Source organism: Schistocerca nitens, chromosome 3 (assembly GCF_023898315.1).
Source record: "Schistocerca nitens isolate TAMUIC-IGC-003100 chromosome 3, iqSchNite1.1, whole genome shotgun sequence".
Taxonomy (NCBI): Eukaryota; Metazoa; Arthropoda; class Insecta; order Orthoptera; family Acrididae; genus Schistocerca; species Schistocerca nitens.
Genome location: NC_064616.1, coordinates 946113347 through 946130922, shown reverse-complemented (window position 1 = coordinate 946130922; position 17576 = coordinate 946113347). Strand labels below are relative to the sequence as shown.

The following is a 17576-nucleotide window of genomic DNA, read 5'->3' as shown; positions in this document are numbered from 1 at the left end:
TTAAAATTTTGACACCTGAGGCTGGCAAACAGCTGACCACAGACAGCAGTGTCTTCAGCTGTTCACAAACTGTGGCCAGCTCTTCCTGCATCTGCACACAGCATGCCCACACCCTATGCATTCTACAACTGAAATTTTAATGGGAAAAAGTCACACACAATACCAAGACCTGTTGTCTTCAACATGAATTTGCACTATTAGAATTTGTTGAAAATGGAAACACAAGCTACTTGAAAGCACTGAGCCTCTCTGTGACCCTAGTTCACTGCATGCTTGCAAACACAAACAAATGACATACTCTCCTAATGATTCAGGAACGGAGGCTGGTGCCTGACTGAGCTATCTGCAATGATCATTAGTTGTTCAAAACAAATGACAACTGCACAACAACCAGTGTAAATCTGCACTAAATAGTTACTAAAACATGACACTACACAACTTAAATACACAAACACACATATAATTTATGAAATGAACTATAAAAGTACACAGAAAAAGAGAAATACGTAAGTTGATACTCTCCTGGTGGACCACAAACAGAGGCTGTTTCATTGGGAATTGGTATTGTAGACAAACTAAGCTTTGGTTTATACATATTGTGCAATAGGTGGCATTTGTCAAAAATTTCCTGATGTTGCTTGAACAGAAAGTGGGATATCTGTCATTTTAAATTATTCTGTTAGGTATACATCATTCTAGAACTTGAAAGACTACACATTTGAACTTGCTCCACAGTTCCTCTAGATGTTCATCATTCTTCACTGACACTACAACTACATATAAGTTTTGTGGGGTTTTGTCAGCCAGTACTTTTTCTTTCTCTTCCCTCTGTAGTCTCCCTTCTCTAAATAAATATTACCTACACAGTAGTAGAAAAGCAATCTTTTTTGGTGACTCAGTTTCACTGTTTTCTTTGTATTGTTTTAAATATCTTAATTGGAACTCTCCACATATTTTGTATTGCCAATAGTGTTGAATGATGCAGTTAGCTGTTACACTTCTGCTCATGGACCTTCATAATCAAAGACAGTGTAGGCTGTACATAGAAATGTAACAAGCCTTAGAGTATAAATATTAGCAAATTTAAATAGCAGCCTACTGTAAATGTATGAATACTGCCTTATTTTGGTAATATACCACATCACTGAAGCACCTTTCAAAATTGGTGAATTATTCAGGCACTTTTCCTCAGAATGATATGACGCTGTAGATATCCTTTGTAGAAGGGAAAAAATAGGAAGTTTGAGGATTTTTCTGAATGAGTATGGAACTTCAAGGATTTTTCTGGATGAACATTCATTTGTATTCACAATAAAATCTGTACCGAAAAGCAGATTAATAAACAGAATGAGGTGTTGAAGCATGGGACTGATAGTACTATAAAGCCTGTTAAAAATTAATGGAAGAGATGTAAAGACATTAAATTTAAAAAATATCAATATTGGGTATTGGCTGAATGAAAAATGATAGATTCAGCAGGGATTTTTATTGCCATTAACAAACTAAACAATTTCTCCTTAAATACAAAGTTACAGTAAATAATTGATGTAGATTAATAGCAGTATTGGGCAAAATACTTCACTTCAGGGACACTTACACTGAAATTTTCTTAGTCAGTAATTTGTGTATCTATAGATTTCAACCCATATGCAGAATGTGAGCTCACCATTCATTTGTAGTTTATATACTTTTTCTGGCATAGATTAAATTTGAAAAAATGATGTTCCTTCAGTTTCAGGATGTTGATGTAAGCATGACATAGACAAAATTTAGAGATCATTTTCCTATCATACTTACAGTATTAATAGTTCAAAATGAATGTACCACTAAGCTAACTTTGCTCAGTGATTAGAGCACACATTGGTCATATTGTTAAAAGTTTCTGTGGAACTAAATGTGATTAAAACCTACATCTACACTCTGCAAACTATTGCGATGTGATGATTTTTTCAGATGTAGCAAAGCCTCCATATGTCCATTTAACTGTAATAGCAGCAATAATTTATTTCACACCTACTGAACTATAAGAGGCAGTCAAACTAACACAATTCATTACTGCTTACAGGTAAATTAACACAGTCAATCATAATAACTACAAGATATATAATTTTATCTCCTATGTATTTATGGAACAAATTACAACTCAAATATAGACCCAATTTTTCAACATATTAACTTCTCTGTAGGAGTGAGAAGGATTTCATATACATTGGTGACCTCATACATAACTTATTGTTTATTTGCATATACATCTGACAGCCGTCACGGGTAGATGAGATGTCAGATTACCCAGTTCCTTAAATGAAAGTAGCTAATCAGTAACTGCATGTTATGTAGAAGAGAAAATGTAGCCAAATCTACAGTGAAATGAATTTATTATCACCTCGAGTATAATACATTTTTCTGGCCTGAGAATTATAAAGAATTAGAGATGTAACATTAACTATGCCTCATAAGAATCACTATATCAGATAATACTGCAAGGAATTTCACAGCTTATTTCAGATGGCATTGCAATACAAGTACCAACATTTAATAATAATAATACAAACCAATTAAACTAATGATATGGTTATTTAGTAATTCATACTATTGTAACTACACAAACCTTAAATTCTTTGATGGTGTATTCAGTTCTGCTGACAAGTGATCTTCTGTCATCATAGCATAAAATTTTATTTCATTATCCACATTATGTTTGATCAAAAAGTTTAGACTACAATAGTTTTCATCAAAATTAGAGGCCACCAGCCACTGTGATTCTAGTGATTGTAATTTTTCCAGAGGAGTAAGCAATTTCAGGGATGCTTTAATACTTGTATCATTTAAAACAAGCCACTGACATTCTGTTTTGTACTGAAAGAAAATTAGATTTTTAGTAAACATCATTTTCAGTTTGCTTCTTACAATACTAAAACTGTATTTTGTACAATGCACTGGTGCCACTGACATTCTCAGAACAATAAAAATAAATTTCTTTTGCTATTAGATGGCCTAAGTGCTGAGGACCAATTATGATTTTCAGAGTGAATACAAGCAAACAAGGACATCAATGTCACCAGAGGAAGACTTGGTGATGTACACTTTGGGAAACCAACTTAAAAAGTTTCCATCATGACTGTAATGTCATAGCAGTAGCTGAATTACTTTACAAATTGACTCTAGCCTGTTGTTTGATGTCTGAAACATTTTAATAAATTTTGTCATCTAAGGTTTAAATATATTAAAACTGTAAATTACTGTTTTGTGCAGAGACACTATCAGTAGTTCACTTGATATTATCACACAACTCTCACTAGTTCACTTAGTATTACCACACATTGGGAAATGTCATATGGATTGAAGATAAAGTGATGCATAACTACTTGCTGTAAAAGGTAGCAAGTGTGTGGTTTGTGGAACACTTTTCACAGAGCACAGAAATGCTGTCAAAAAAACTGAGAGTAACAATGGTCTCAATGGCTTCTGCAAGCACTGAAATCCAAAAATCTAACAAGCATAATTAAAATGCCTGCCACCTATCTGAGGGACCAATGACCTTGCTGTTTGGTCCCCTCCTTGCAACAAACCAACCAACTACCTATCTGATCAGCACTAATGTGCCCGAGTATTGATATATCATACTCTCGTGACAGCAGAATACTGAGACTTCATTTGCTGTTGTGTACATTCCCACAAAATTTATAATCAGTACTTAAGTGGCTGAGAGGGCGTGCAGAAATGGAATTAACACACAATTACATTTTTACTGATATATGGTATACTTGTGGTAGTAAGAGACTCAGAATTAATTTTCTGTTGTGTACATCTTTATTTAGATGTCAATGAAAATGCTTGAATAACTCTTCAATATTTGTTTATGCCATAATACCAACAAGAATGAAACATGTAAATTAAACACATATATTAGGTTTTTTAAACACTTCTCCCTACAGCAATGACAGAAGTGATAGCATAGTTGTTTAGCACTTAACAGAAACTGCCCTTGCCAGTAGCCTTGCCGCACTCATAACACCAGTTCCCGTGAGATAACCAAACTTGAGTGAAACTTCCTGGCAGATTAAAACTGTGTGCCTGACCGAGACTTGAACTCGGGACCTTTGCCTTTCGTGGGGAAGTGCTCTACCATCTGAGCTACCGAAGCACGACTCACACCCGGTGCTCACAGCTTTACTTTTGCCAGTATCTCCTCTCCTACCTTCCAAACTTTACAGAAGCTCTCCTGCGAAACTCTGGCAGAAGTAAAGCTGTGAGCACCGGGCGTGAGTCGTGCTTCGGTAGCTCAGATGGTAGAGCACTTGCCCGCGAAAGGCAAAGGTCCCGAGTTCGAGTCTCTGTCGGGCACACAGTTTTAATCTTACAGGAAGTTTCATATCAGCACACACTCCGCTGCAGAGTGAAAATATCATTCTGGAAACTTCCCCCAGGCTGTGGCTAGGCCATGCCTCCTGAGTATCCTTTCTTTCAGGAGTGCTAGTTCTGCAAGTTTCGCAGGAGAGCTTCTGTAAAGTTTGGAAGGTAGGAGACGAGATACTGGCAGAAGTAAAGCTGTGAGCACCGGGTGTGAGTCGTGCTTTGGTAGCTCAGATGGTAGAGCACTTGCCCGCGAAAGGCAAAGGTCCCGAGTTCGAGTCTCGGTCGTGCACACAGTTTTAATCTCCCAGGAAGTTTCATATCAGTGCACACTCCGCTGCAGAGTGAAAATCTCATTCTGGAAACTTAAGAGTGGTCGGGTAGGGCTAGCACTTGCATGGGTGACCATCCTGTCTGCCAAGCACTGTTGGCAAGCAAGGTGCACTCAGCCCTTGAGAGGCAAATTGAGGAATTACTTGATTGAGAAATAGTGGCTCTGGTCTTGTAAATTGACATATGGCTGGGAGACAGGTGTGTGGACCACATGCTCCTCCATATCTGCATCCAGTGATGTTTATGGGCTGAGGATGACACAGCAATTGGGTGGCACCATTGGGCCTTCACGCATTGTGCACGGGAGTTGAGTTTAATTTTTTAGAAACTGCGCTTGCTCAATAAGTGTAGCAAATCAATATTAGGTTCAGTCAGCTTATAATGGTATGCACAATGGAGAAACACGGCCAGCTGCTCACTAGCTGTCCATGACTTCCAAATGTATACGAGTAGACAGCATGTCATTTTACAATTGCTATCCCCTGACAATCTTTCTCTTTACATTATAAGAGTCCATAATTTTTTTCATGGTAATTACTGTGATGCAGTTACATTGAACTTTTACATGGTACTCATAATTTTCAAAAAATTACTAAACACCTTCAAACACTTTCAAACATAGTACAAAACTACGAATCTTGCCGAAGCATACTGTACATAGAGCTTTTGATGTTTATGTAATTTCTACTTCTGTCATGTCACCTGTTGTTAACATAAAAAGAGAAAATCTTTCATTAGAGCACAGAATGATAAGCAGTACCACTTGCCTTAAAGTGTGCCCTGAAACTGATACAAGGTTAGACTCTAGAACACAGCATACCTCTACCATCCCAACTCATTTCATTATTGTGTTGGCAACCAACCCTAAACATACCTTCTATAAGGAACAACATCTATATGTTATAGAGTCAATAATATTTTCTCCTATTAAAAGTTGTTTACTTACTGTCTGAAGAGGTTTTCCCAGACGGTATAATGACATTCCTATCATATTCCCTGCTTTGCTGAAGTTTCTTGTAATTATAACATTAAATGTAGGTATACTCAAAATTGAGGAATTCAGGTTCATACCACCAGAGATTTCAGTGTATTCGCCATTTATCTAAAAGAAAGAAAGTTTTGTCAAGGCATAAAAATTGATATTAATGTCTTGAATTGAGTGATAATGACATAATTTCTGCAAACGAATACACTTCTTAATACATTTATACACATTACTTTTACTTTTACTTTTAACTTTGTGACACAAATGGGATTAAATACACAAACATAACAAGCAAGAGATGAAGAACACTGACTATAGATCTAACTGTTCATAACTACAGATCAGAATCATAAATTCAGTTTTGGTAGACAAGCTTTTTCATCGAGGCATTTCTTGTAATTGATGCTCCATAAATCATGGAAAATTAATCAAAAGGAAAATCAGAACACATCAAATATTATTTTCAGACACAGAGAGCAGATGTTAAAATTGTAAATATATAATAAAAAAGTTACAAGCAACAAAATCTGATTAGAAATTAGATAAATTTGAGTCTCTGAAAAGCAGTAATTTCTTCTCTTATATGCAAAGAGGAAATACGAGAATTGGAAAATGTGACAAGGGGTTACAAGTTGACTGAGATAGAATCCAGTAATTACTGAAGGTTCACTTTTAATATCTTTTTATGTAATTCTTCAGATAAATCCATGAAATGGTCTCTTTGGAATGGAAAACAACCACAAAATCAGAACAAATATTTCAAATCTGTACCCACTCTTGTTTACGTAAGCTACTTGGGTGAGTGTTCTAACTGTGTGATATAATTCTAATCAACTCACTACACCTTAATAGATCTGACATTGAATGTAATCATTCAGTCTATTCCAAATTGTCTGCTTCAGAGGGAAACTGCTTTGTTCATCATAACTTTGATACTATGTACCAGTAACAAAAGTTGGTTCTGATATAACATAACAGACACTTATGGCCAACACACAAAATTGCTTGAAATTATCCAACTCTTTACATATCAATATTTTTACCCATATTTACTTTATCAGCTCTCTTCATGTGTTTCAAGTTTTTGCAGTTGATCTGTCTTTTAAAAGTTATCCCCAGATTTACTACAATGTATTGAGAGTCAGAACGCCCTCTTATACACAGTGACATAACAATTGATGCATTCCAATCCTCGTGTGTGACAGCTACTTTTACTTAAAAGATAATTTTTTACTATTAATTGATTAAAAGATCAATAAAGACATATCAATAATTTTCATAATACTTTGCCTACATAAAAACCAATTATGTTTTTGTAATCCTCTGGTCAAACAGAGTAATCTGAGATATATTTTGATAGCATTTTTATATTTTTATTTTAAGATTTTTCTGGTAATTTTTGTTTCTGTATATTTTTAACCTTTTCCAATCCTTTCACCCTGGTTCAATAAAAACACTGAAAACACACTCTGCATGCAATCGTATCGGCAACTTATGAAGGATTCCCAATGTGATTTGAATACACTGAACTGTTTGTATTATTAGCCACCAACATAGTTTAAATTTACACAATATTTAATTTGAATCATTAGACATATCATAATTCAAATGTAGGGCTTGTCTGATGATATGGGAATTACGTCATTAGCCCACAAAATAAAAGTAGCAGCCTCAACTGAATGGACATCTTTTTGGCTACAGCACTTGGGTGAGTGGTTGTTGTGATAAGAGCCTTAACAGATGTGTGTATCCAGAATGAGATTTTCACTCTGCAGCGGAGTGTGCGCTGATATGAAACTTCCTGGCAGATTAAAACTGTGTGCCCGACCGAGACTCGAACTCGGGACATTTGCCTTTCGCGGGCAAGTGCTCTACCAACTGAGCTACCGAAGCACGACTCACGCCCGGTACTCACAGCTTTACTTCTGCCAGTACCTCGTCTCCTACCTTCCAAACTTTACAGAAGGTCTCCTGCGAACCATGCAGAACTAGCACTCCTGAAAGAAAGGATATTGCGGAGACATGGCTTAGCCACAGCCTGGGGGAAGTTTCCAGAATGAGATTTTCACTCTGCAGTGGAGTGTGCGCTGATATGAAACTTCCTGGCAGATTAAAACTGTGTGCCCGACCGAGACTCGAACTCGGGACCTTTGCCTTTCGCGGGCAAGTGCTCTACCAACTGAGCTACCGAAGCACGACTCACGCCCGGTACTCACAGCTTTACTTCTGCCAGTACCTCGTCTCCTACCTTCCAAACTTTACAGAAGCTCTCCTGCGAACCATGCAGAACTAGCACTCCTGAAAGAAAGGATATTGCGGAGACATGGCTTAGCCACAGCCTGGGGGAAGTTTCCAGAATGAGATTTTCACTCTGCAGCGGAGTGTGCGCTGATATGAAACTTTCTGGCAGATTAAAACTGTGTGCCCGACCGAGACTCGAACTCGGACGGTAGGAGACGAGGTACTGGCAGAAGTAAAGCTGTGAGTACCAGGCGTGAGTCGTGCTTCGGTAGCTCAGTTGGTAGAGCACTTGCCTGCGAAAGGCAAAGGTCTCGAGTTCGAGTCTCGGTCGGGCACACAGTTTTAATCTGCCAGGAAGTTTCATATCAGCGCACACTCCGCTGCAGAGTGAAAATCTCATTCTGGAAACATCCCCCAGGCTGTGGCTAAGCCATGTCTCCGCAATATCCTTTCTTTAAGGAGTGCTAGTTCTGCATGGTTCGCAGGAGAGCTTCTGTAAAGTTTGGAAGGTAGGAGACGAGGTACTGGCAGAAGTAAAGCTGTGAGTACCGGGCGTGAGTCGTGCTTCGGCAGCTCAGTTGGTAGAGCACTTGCCCGCGAAAGGCAAAGGTCCCGAGTTCGAGTCTCGGTCGGGCACACAGTTTTAATCTGCCAGGAAGTTTCATATCAGTGCACACTCCGCTGCAGAGTGAAAATCTCATTCTGGAAACATCCCCCAGGCTGTGGCTAAGCCATGTCTGCGCAATATCCTTTCTTTCAGGAGTGCTAGTTCTGCATGGTTCGCAGGAGAGCTTCTGTAAAGTTTGGAAGGTAGGAGACGAGGTACTGGCAGAAGTAAAGCTGTGAGTACCGGGCGTGAGTCGTGCTTCGGTATGCTCAGTTGGTAGAGCACTTGGCTGCGAAAGGCACAGGTCCCGAGTTCGAGTCTCGGTCGGGCACACAGTTTTAATCTGCCAGGAAGTTTCATATCAGCGCACACTCTGCTGCAGAGTGAAAATCTCATTCTGGAAACTTCCCCCAGGCTGTGGCTAAGCCATGTCTCCGCAATATCCTTTCTTTCAGGAGTGCTAGTTCTGCATGGTACGCAGGAGAGCTTCTGTAAAGTTTGGAAGGTAGGAGACGAGGTACTGGCAGAAGTAAAGCTGTCAGTACCGGGCGTGAGTCGTGCTTCGGTAGCTCAGTTGGTAGAGCACTTGCCCATGAAAGGCAAAGGTCCCGAGTTCGAGTCTCGGTCGGGCACACAGTTTTAATCTGCCAGGAAGTTTCATATCAGCGCACACTCCACTGCAGAGTGAAAATCTAATTCTGGAAACATCCCCCAGGCTGTGGCTAAGTCATGTCTCCGCAATATCCTTTCTTTCAGGAGTGCTAGTTCTGCATGGTTCGCAGGAGAGCTTCTGTAAAGTTTGGAAGGTAGGAGACGAGGTACTGGCAGAAGTAAAGCTGTGAGTACCGGGTGTGAGTCGTGCTTCGGTAGATCAGTTGGTAGAGCACTTGCCCGTGAAAGGCAACAGGTCCCGAGTTCTAGTCTCGGTCGGGCACACAGTTTTAATCTGCCAGGAAGTTTCAGATGTGTGTATATTTACAAGAAGCAATGCTCTATTTTTATCTAGGATGAAAGTGGCAGTACTGACTCACTAGTCATTCAGTGCACTGATGTGATGTTTATGAACAGAAAAGTAATAAACCAAAATTAATCAAAGTGTCCATTTATTTCTTATAAAGTTCAAAGATCATGTCAGACACTCAGATAAAGCTGAGAACCAGCACTCTGGAACAAACAACCACAAGTTAAATATATCCACAGGAATTGTGGATCTGGGACGCCTCATTATTCATGAGGGTTTCAGTTAACCCCTATTAAAATAAACAATAGGCACACTACAACTGTAGTCAGTAAAATGTTCTTGTTATCTAAAAGGACATTTTCTTTGTTTTCTTGGACTTTCAGTAGTTTGGTGCATATGATTCAGTACATATCCAATTCAAACAACATCTCCATAACAGTACTGACTGATACAAAAGCCTCTGCACATACAAATATCTTTGCTTAATTATAATAGGTAAGTGAATTTTTACCTGTATACATGGTGATACAGCTAAGACATGGCACATCTAATGTATACAGAACAGGAAAAAATATCAGGGTGTGGACGAATGACGCAAATTTCCTGAAGTATACAAGAAATTTTTAGTGTTTTTCGCTGTCTAATTAACCATTAACGGCACGTTTTTTTATTGCTGAACTATACATTTCTCTGTGACATTTGAGATGGCCTTCAAAGAGACCCTCGAAAAGACCCTTCAAAGCAAACTTCTATGACATAACATGTGTGCAATGTGATCAAGCAGTAACATGATAACAGTGCCACAAACCACTGTCTTGTTGTCAGGAAAAAAAAGGACTGAAGAATGTCTGTCCTACTGAACCACATGTAGAAAAACACATAACTCAGGTATGATTTATGTATTTATCTGTGAATTTGGAACCAGTCTGTGCTCTGCTATTATAGCTATCAGATAACTGGACTGTGAAACTATTAAGACTTTTACAGAGTATACGACAATCAAAAATATGCATACAGTTTAAATTTATGGTGAATGTCATCAAAATGTTAAAGCAGCGCTTACAATCTGTTCTTGTTAACATTATAAAATAAGTAAATAAATAAACAATCTGTAAATGTGTAAAATGAAATTAAGTACTAAGAGCAGCCATCCAAGGCAGCACCAGTGGCTCTATCTGAGGTGAGTATTGAGTCAGAAGAGCTCGGTTGACAGATGTAGTTAAATCATTCCATGATGCTTCAACTCTATGTCATAGTTGAAAAGTGGTGGAGTGCCAGTCTTTCAACAACCTATGACCAGATGTTTCCAGTTGGTGAGACATGCAAAGAATGTGTAGTCATGGGCAGGAGTTGAACAACCTCTGTATTTAGGTAGGTCAGGTGAGGATGAGAAACATGTGGTCTAACAGACTGAAAGCTAATGTCATAGGGACATCGAAGTTGGCGCACAGTCATCAGCCTTAGCCTTAGCCTTAACATATGAGAAATACAACAGTTTCTGTCAAATTGTGAACCAAAAGTGATCATGCTATGAACTTAGTGGTACTCCATACCATCACACAAGATGCTGGCCCAGTATGATGATAACAAATGCAATTTGGCAACTTTTGTTCTCTTTGAAGCACCTACATCTGGATATATCAAATGTAATAGTGTAGGCAGAACCAGGACTCATGTTTCTGTAATGTACACAGAACTGGAATTCTTCTGCAACATCAACATGTGAATGCTGTCTCAGTGCTATCACTGGTCACATGACTGTTGACCCATTCAGCCTCAATAGAAGCTCCAACAGTGGTCTCTGCACTGACAGTCCATAGTGCTCTGGACACTGTCGCACTGTCTGTGTGGACACTTGTTTTGCTGCAAGCCAGCACATTTTCTGAATCATGTTTCAGGACACAGCTGTATGGTCCTGCACATCTGAATGAACAATGTGACTATGCTCTTGAGTGGTAATAATGTGGGGTTGTTGAGATACTGCTTGGCATTAAGTATGGCAGTCATGGGATACACCAGAAATGAGCAGCAATATTGTGAAATTGTGTAATAATAATCCACAATGCCATGATCCTGCTGTCAAATTCCAACATGTGCTGCTAGATTTTTCTCTTTCTGCATGTGACAGTCTCACAAACAACCAACACCCAAATACAATTTATGATTGAGAAACCTGTTGCATAATGTTTCCTTACGTATGGAATGTGCATTGCTCTGAAATGTTTATCATTTGCATATCCAAGTCTGAAGTATGCTTCATGGCAATTTGACTGTTGTTGTATAAGGCTTTCATGGTGTTGGAAAATTAATGATCAACAGTGATTGCAGTATGTTATTCATAGATGAAGCATTTTTTATAAACTATGGACAGACCAATATTAATATTAGATGCTGGTTATTAATTAAATATCCACTCTGGAAGCATCACTGGTCACTGTTTAGTTGATGAGACTGTACATCAATTTAAATTACTTTGTGATTGACATTTCAGCAAGTTGGATGGTAGGGACCAGCCACCATCCAATTGTAGTTCTTTCTCCAGTGCCATGATCTCTGTGTTCCTTTTTGTAGGTATTTGCAGTGTCTAGTGAGGCATAGATGGATGCATGCTGACAACACTGCCCTTTCCCCCGTCCCTTTACTGCAATCTGTCAATCACAAAGTAATTTTAATCAGAGTAAGGGATATGCTTATATACAGATCGTACAAGATATGCTGCCACATTTGGGAAGATGTTCCATTGGACATATGGTAATCCAAGTGGTATCATCATGGTGGGCAAAATCAAACAATGCAAACTCCAGGCTGGAATATCGGCAATATAAGGGAAAGACAGGTTGCTATAAAGATGACACATTTAGTTGCAGACAGGCGCAATAAAGAGACAGTTATGCATTTAGCTTTTGGCCAAAACCTTCAGAAAAGGAAACAGACACACATTCATTCACACAGGCAAGAACACCTCACGCACACATGACCACCATCTCTGGCATTCCGGTCTGAACTGCCAGAGATGGCAGTCATGCGGGCTTGAGGTGTGCTTGCTTATGTGTATGAATTTGTGTGTGTTTCCTTTTATGAAGAAGGATTTGGGCAAAACCTAAATGTGGCACTGTCTTTTCATTGTGCCTGTTTGCAGCTCAGTATGTCATCTTTATAGTGATCAGCAACGTATGTTTGTGGGGCGGCTGGTTGAATTTTATGGTGGTATAAAATTTTTGTAGAATGTAGAAACACTGCATTTCCTGGCCGATGCACCATTTGTGGGGCGGCGAGTGGATATTTAAGTTGTTTATAAATGTAATGTAGAAACATTTCCCGGCCGATTAACCATATGTGTGGCGGCGGGTGGAATTATGGTTGTTAAATGTTTCTATTATTTACGCTGTCTTTTGCCGTTCTCAACACTGGCTCTCTAACTACAATATTGGCAACCAGAAAGTGATTAGCAAAACATGAAGCCTGTAATTAGAATTCCTAGTGCCCACTTCATCTGAGAAACACACTTATAGCTGCAGCTTATAGCTCTGAGAAATTAGGAGATTGTCTGGGATTCATAATCAAAAAACGATTTTCTAAAAATAGTTCTCTGTATTCTGAAAGTCACAGATGAAAAAAAAGAATCCACACAATCTGACTAACAGAGCAGTTCACAGTCTAATGCGCTGATGCAACTATAACTGTCCAAATTAAATGTTTAAATGAATGCTCGTCATAATTTGATGATAATGCTCATCAAACGCCATGCTAAATAATGGTAGAATGTCTGTCCCGCAGCGGCACGTGAAAATACAACATACGCAAACTGAAGATATATCATTAAAGTCATCCCAGAATTAACACTTCTCTCGAAAATGATTTCATGATTACGCATATCCCGAGTAACTTAATACGGCATCCGAGGCTGTTTATAGCAATAATACCGACGCGACGTGACTCCCGACACAGATGGTGTGCTATTCAGCGTCTGGAGAGAACTGGGGCCTTCCTTCCTCAAGCAGCGTTCTTATATATAAAGCCGCGGTGCAGACGGCTAAGGGAACGCCTGATCAAATCGGCTCTCCCGACTAGCCGCTGGACTAGTAGTGCACCACATTAAGTTACCGAATAAATCATAGCTTCTTTTGCTGTTGGCCGATGAAGCTCTCAATTTAAATGTGCAATCAGCACACAGGTAAGTAATCATAATAAAAGTTTGACGTGGCTAAGTTAAATATTTTGGGCGAGAGAATTAATTTAATTACACTGCATGCAGTAGATGAGCTCTGAATTTACCCTTTGGAGATACGCTATCACTATAGTTTTATAGTTATTCAATTGAAACTTCTCACATCTTTATGATTATAGCGGATCTCCATCCTACTTAAATTTAAACATCCTAGCCTTATTTATTAGCCTACTTAATCTATCTTGCTTCCTTAATTTTTAAGACAAAAACCAGAAAATATTGAATTTCAACTAAAATCTTAATTTGTGAGATCCAAAGTACTGTTTCTATTAAATTATTTTGGAAAAGGAATCTAAATATAAATTTTTAAGTATCTAGCTCTTTTCTGTTGCGCCAATGATTTTTACAGAAAAAGTCCAAGTTTCGAAAATGGTTAAAGTTATCGAATTGATATTCAACACATATTAATTTAGTATTACTCCTGACATGCTAGAACCGTTTCAGGTTATTCACTTGATTTTAAAAGTATTGCGCAACATTTATGATGTCAGAGCTAGTTACAGCGGACTGGCTGGCACAAAATGGAAAGACTGATGTGAATTTACTACGGCGTGAGTAGGCTGCTTCCCTACATGTTCTCTTCATATTGTCAGCATGATGGATGATGAAATTCGGCTTGCAATATTGACTGTCTGGAAATCCTTAGAGCATGTATCAATGACTTGATTTACGTGTTTGCTTACATTTGGTACAGTATGGCAGATGTTTGTGAGATCTCTTCTCCTGATGATATGGCAGTGGTTTGTGGTGTTTACCTTGTTATTACTTGTTCAAGTTCCACACATGTCTAAGTATTATTTTAGAAACAGCAGTTAATGAAATTCTTGGGGACTTTAATAAATGGTTCCTACCCAATTCTTTGTCACTAACCTTCAAAAAGACACATTATAAGCAATTCATAACTCGTAAGAGTTATCCATCCAGTACGTAAATGAAATATGATGACAAAGAACATAGAAGAGGTCGATGCTGTTAAAGTTCTTGGTACCAAAGCTTGATAGTAAGTTCAACTGAACTCAAGAAGGTCCTGCAGATATACCGGGTGATCAAAATGTCAGTATAAATTTGAAAGCTTAATAAGCCATGGAATAATGTAAACAGAGAGGTAAAAATTGAAACACATGCTTGGAATGACATGGGGTTTTATTAGGGGAAAAAAAAGTTCACAAAATGTCCGACAGATGGCGCTGGACAGCAAAACATCAGTGACTGTGCATGACAATCATGTATAAAAGGAGATGTAATGAGAGAGAGAATGAGATGCGCCAGCAGTCGCAGCATGTTGACATTACCTCAAAAGGCACTTTTAGTGAAGCTGTATTATCAGAATGGGGAATGTGCTAGTTAAGCATTATGATCTTATCACCATAGGAAGGGGATTCGAATGGGTAAAGGTCCGTTGACAAATGCAGCTGTGGCAAGAATGATTTCAAAGTTCAAAGCCACGGGTTGTTTAGATGATAGCCCCTATAGTGGCCGGTCGAGCATAAGGCGTAATGGTGCTGAGGCAGTTCAGGAAGAAATGGAGACGGTAGCGGGTTTGTCTATGCACAGGGAAGTCAGCGCTCATGCATTCCATACACTATTGTTTGGTTGGCACTTAGGCGTACCCTCCGATGCTATCCGTACAGAATCCATTGTCATCATGAACTGTTACCTGGCAATTTAGTGAAGCGGAGGGCATTTGTGGTGTGGGCGTTTCAAAAGATGGTGGAAGATGACGATTGGTTGAGTAACGTGTTGTGGACCGACGAAGCTCAGTTCAGGCTCCGAGGGTGTGTCAGCGCCCACAACTTCAGAATTTGGGCTACCAAAAATCCTAGGATTCTTGTGGAAACTCCATTGCATGATGAGAAAGTCATGGTGTGTGTTAGATTTACCACACCTACTGTTATCGGGTCTTTTTTCTTTGAGGAAATGTGTGAATCTGGTTTTGTAACTGCTACTGTGATGGGTGAGAGGTACGCCGATATGTTACAGAATCACATTATCCCCAGCCTGGCTGATAAACATCTGCTGGAACGTATGAAAGATCTCTTGTGCACATTGTTTGGTGATGACAGTGTGCTCAGCCGCCACTTTCGTCATGCTTGGCCTCCCAGGTCCCCAGACCTCAGTCCGTTCGATTATTGGCTATGGGGTTACCTGAAGTTGCAAGTGTCTTGTGATCGACCGACATCTCTAGGGATGCTGGAAGACAACATCCGACACAAATGCCTCATCATAACTCCGGACATGCTTTACAGTGCTGTTCACAACATTATTCCTTGACTACAGCTATTGTTGAGGAATGATGGTGGACATACTGAGCATTTCCTGTAAAGAATATCATCTTTGCTTTGTCTTACTTTGTTATGCTAATTATTGCTATTCTGATCAGATGAAGCGCCATCTGTTGGACATTTTTTGAACTTTTGTATTTTTTGGTTCTAAGAAAACCTCATGTCATTCCAAGCATGTGTGTCAATTTGTACCTCTCTATCTACATTATTCCTTGATTTATTCAGTTTACAAATTTATACTGACTTTTTGATCACCCGGTATGTTCAAGAAATTGTGAGTACTTACAATGCTTCCCAATACTTTTATTCTTCAATGAAATTTGTTGTAAGTATCTCTTCTACATTCCAATAGCTCAGTTCATGGAATCAGTACTACAAATAAGAGTAACTTATATAAAGATTTAATGTCACTTACTCTGGTCCAGCTTCAGGAACACATTTTTTTCTTTTTAAGTTATTGGTCTGTGTGCTTTTTTCTATGGAATAAGATAGAGCCTTTGAAGAAGACTTTAATGAGATTATATATGTAGACACACACTAAGATGCATATGATTATTCTTAGGCTGTTGTGTGATGCATCAATGAACAGAAAAACAGTTTACAACACTTATTTGCATGGATCACGTATCTGCACAGAAGATGCATAGGTAGCCGCTAATCCTGTAGGCTTCTTTTGAACTGAACTTTATTAGCAGTAGCTAAACATTTTATGTCTGTTCGTAAGTCATTAAAATGTATGTTCCTCAGAAATATGCAGTGGCGCTCATTCAGTCATCCTGTAGACATGTGTAAGGAGTTGGACATTTTGAGTACTGGTATTGCTCCACAGTATATTTACTCCCTCATGAAGTTTGTTGTAAATAACTACTACAGTTTAAAAGGAACAATGCTGTACATAATTAAAACACCTGGTGAAAAAAATGACATTCATTAACCCACTCTAAGATGTTAAGTTTGACTTTAACACAAAACTGGGTGCACAATGCAACCACAGAAACATTTATTCAGTTACCCAATTACAGTCTCAGAAAGAGAGCGAAGTTAAAATTGAAGAAGTTTCCTTGGCATCTCCTCCTATTTTGTAGAAAGGATTCTACTTATGTAATATAAAAGATGGTGGGTAGGAATTATCCAATTATGTTTATATTTGGAATAAATGCAATAACCTTGCAACTGGTCATCACACATCCGTATGTACATAAGAATATGAATGTAAAATGACTCATTTTAGATCACTATGTTTAACCATACAAATGATCCAGGGCACATAAAATTAACTAACCTGAATAATAAATGCCTTTCTGGACCATAATAAATGATTCTAAGTCTTATTCCATGAACTGAGTTTATGGCATTATTGGTCATGTCATCCCATCTAGGGTAGTTTAGCTGTCTAGTGCAAGCCTTTCTATTTGATGCCATTATGGTGACTTGCATGAGAGGGAAAAAGATACTCTCTGAACAATGTGGGAACATATCAATATTCTGAAACATAATGCTATGAGAATCTAATACAATTTATGAGGATCTGAGAAACATTTAATTTAGTACTGGAAGATGCTCCAAAATTAAAAAAAAAATTGAAG

General features: G+C 38.6%; 1 protein-coding gene and 1 non-coding gene across 2 annotated transcripts in view; one reads left to right on the top strand and one right to left on the bottom strand.

Annotated features, from left to right (window-relative positions):
- The window catches only part of LOC126249021 (uncharacterized), a 712654-nt gene that overhangs the window by 392369 nt on the left and 302709 nt on the right, over positions 1 to 17576 (bottom strand). Inside the window, exons 35-36 of the mRNA XM_049950623.1 lie at positions 5633 to 5788; positions 2609 to 2856 (exon numbers count right to left, since the gene is read on the bottom strand). Coding sequence (XP_049806580.1) covers positions 2609 to 2856; positions 5633 to 5788 — 404 coding nt within the window. The remainder of the gene's footprint in view (positions 1 to 2608; positions 2857 to 5632; positions 5789 to 17576) is intronic.
- Trnas-uga (transfer RNA serine (anticodon UGA)) lies at positions 9078 to 9152 on the top strand. Its single transcript has one exon. It is a non-coding gene; the product is annotated as a tRNA-Ser (tRNA).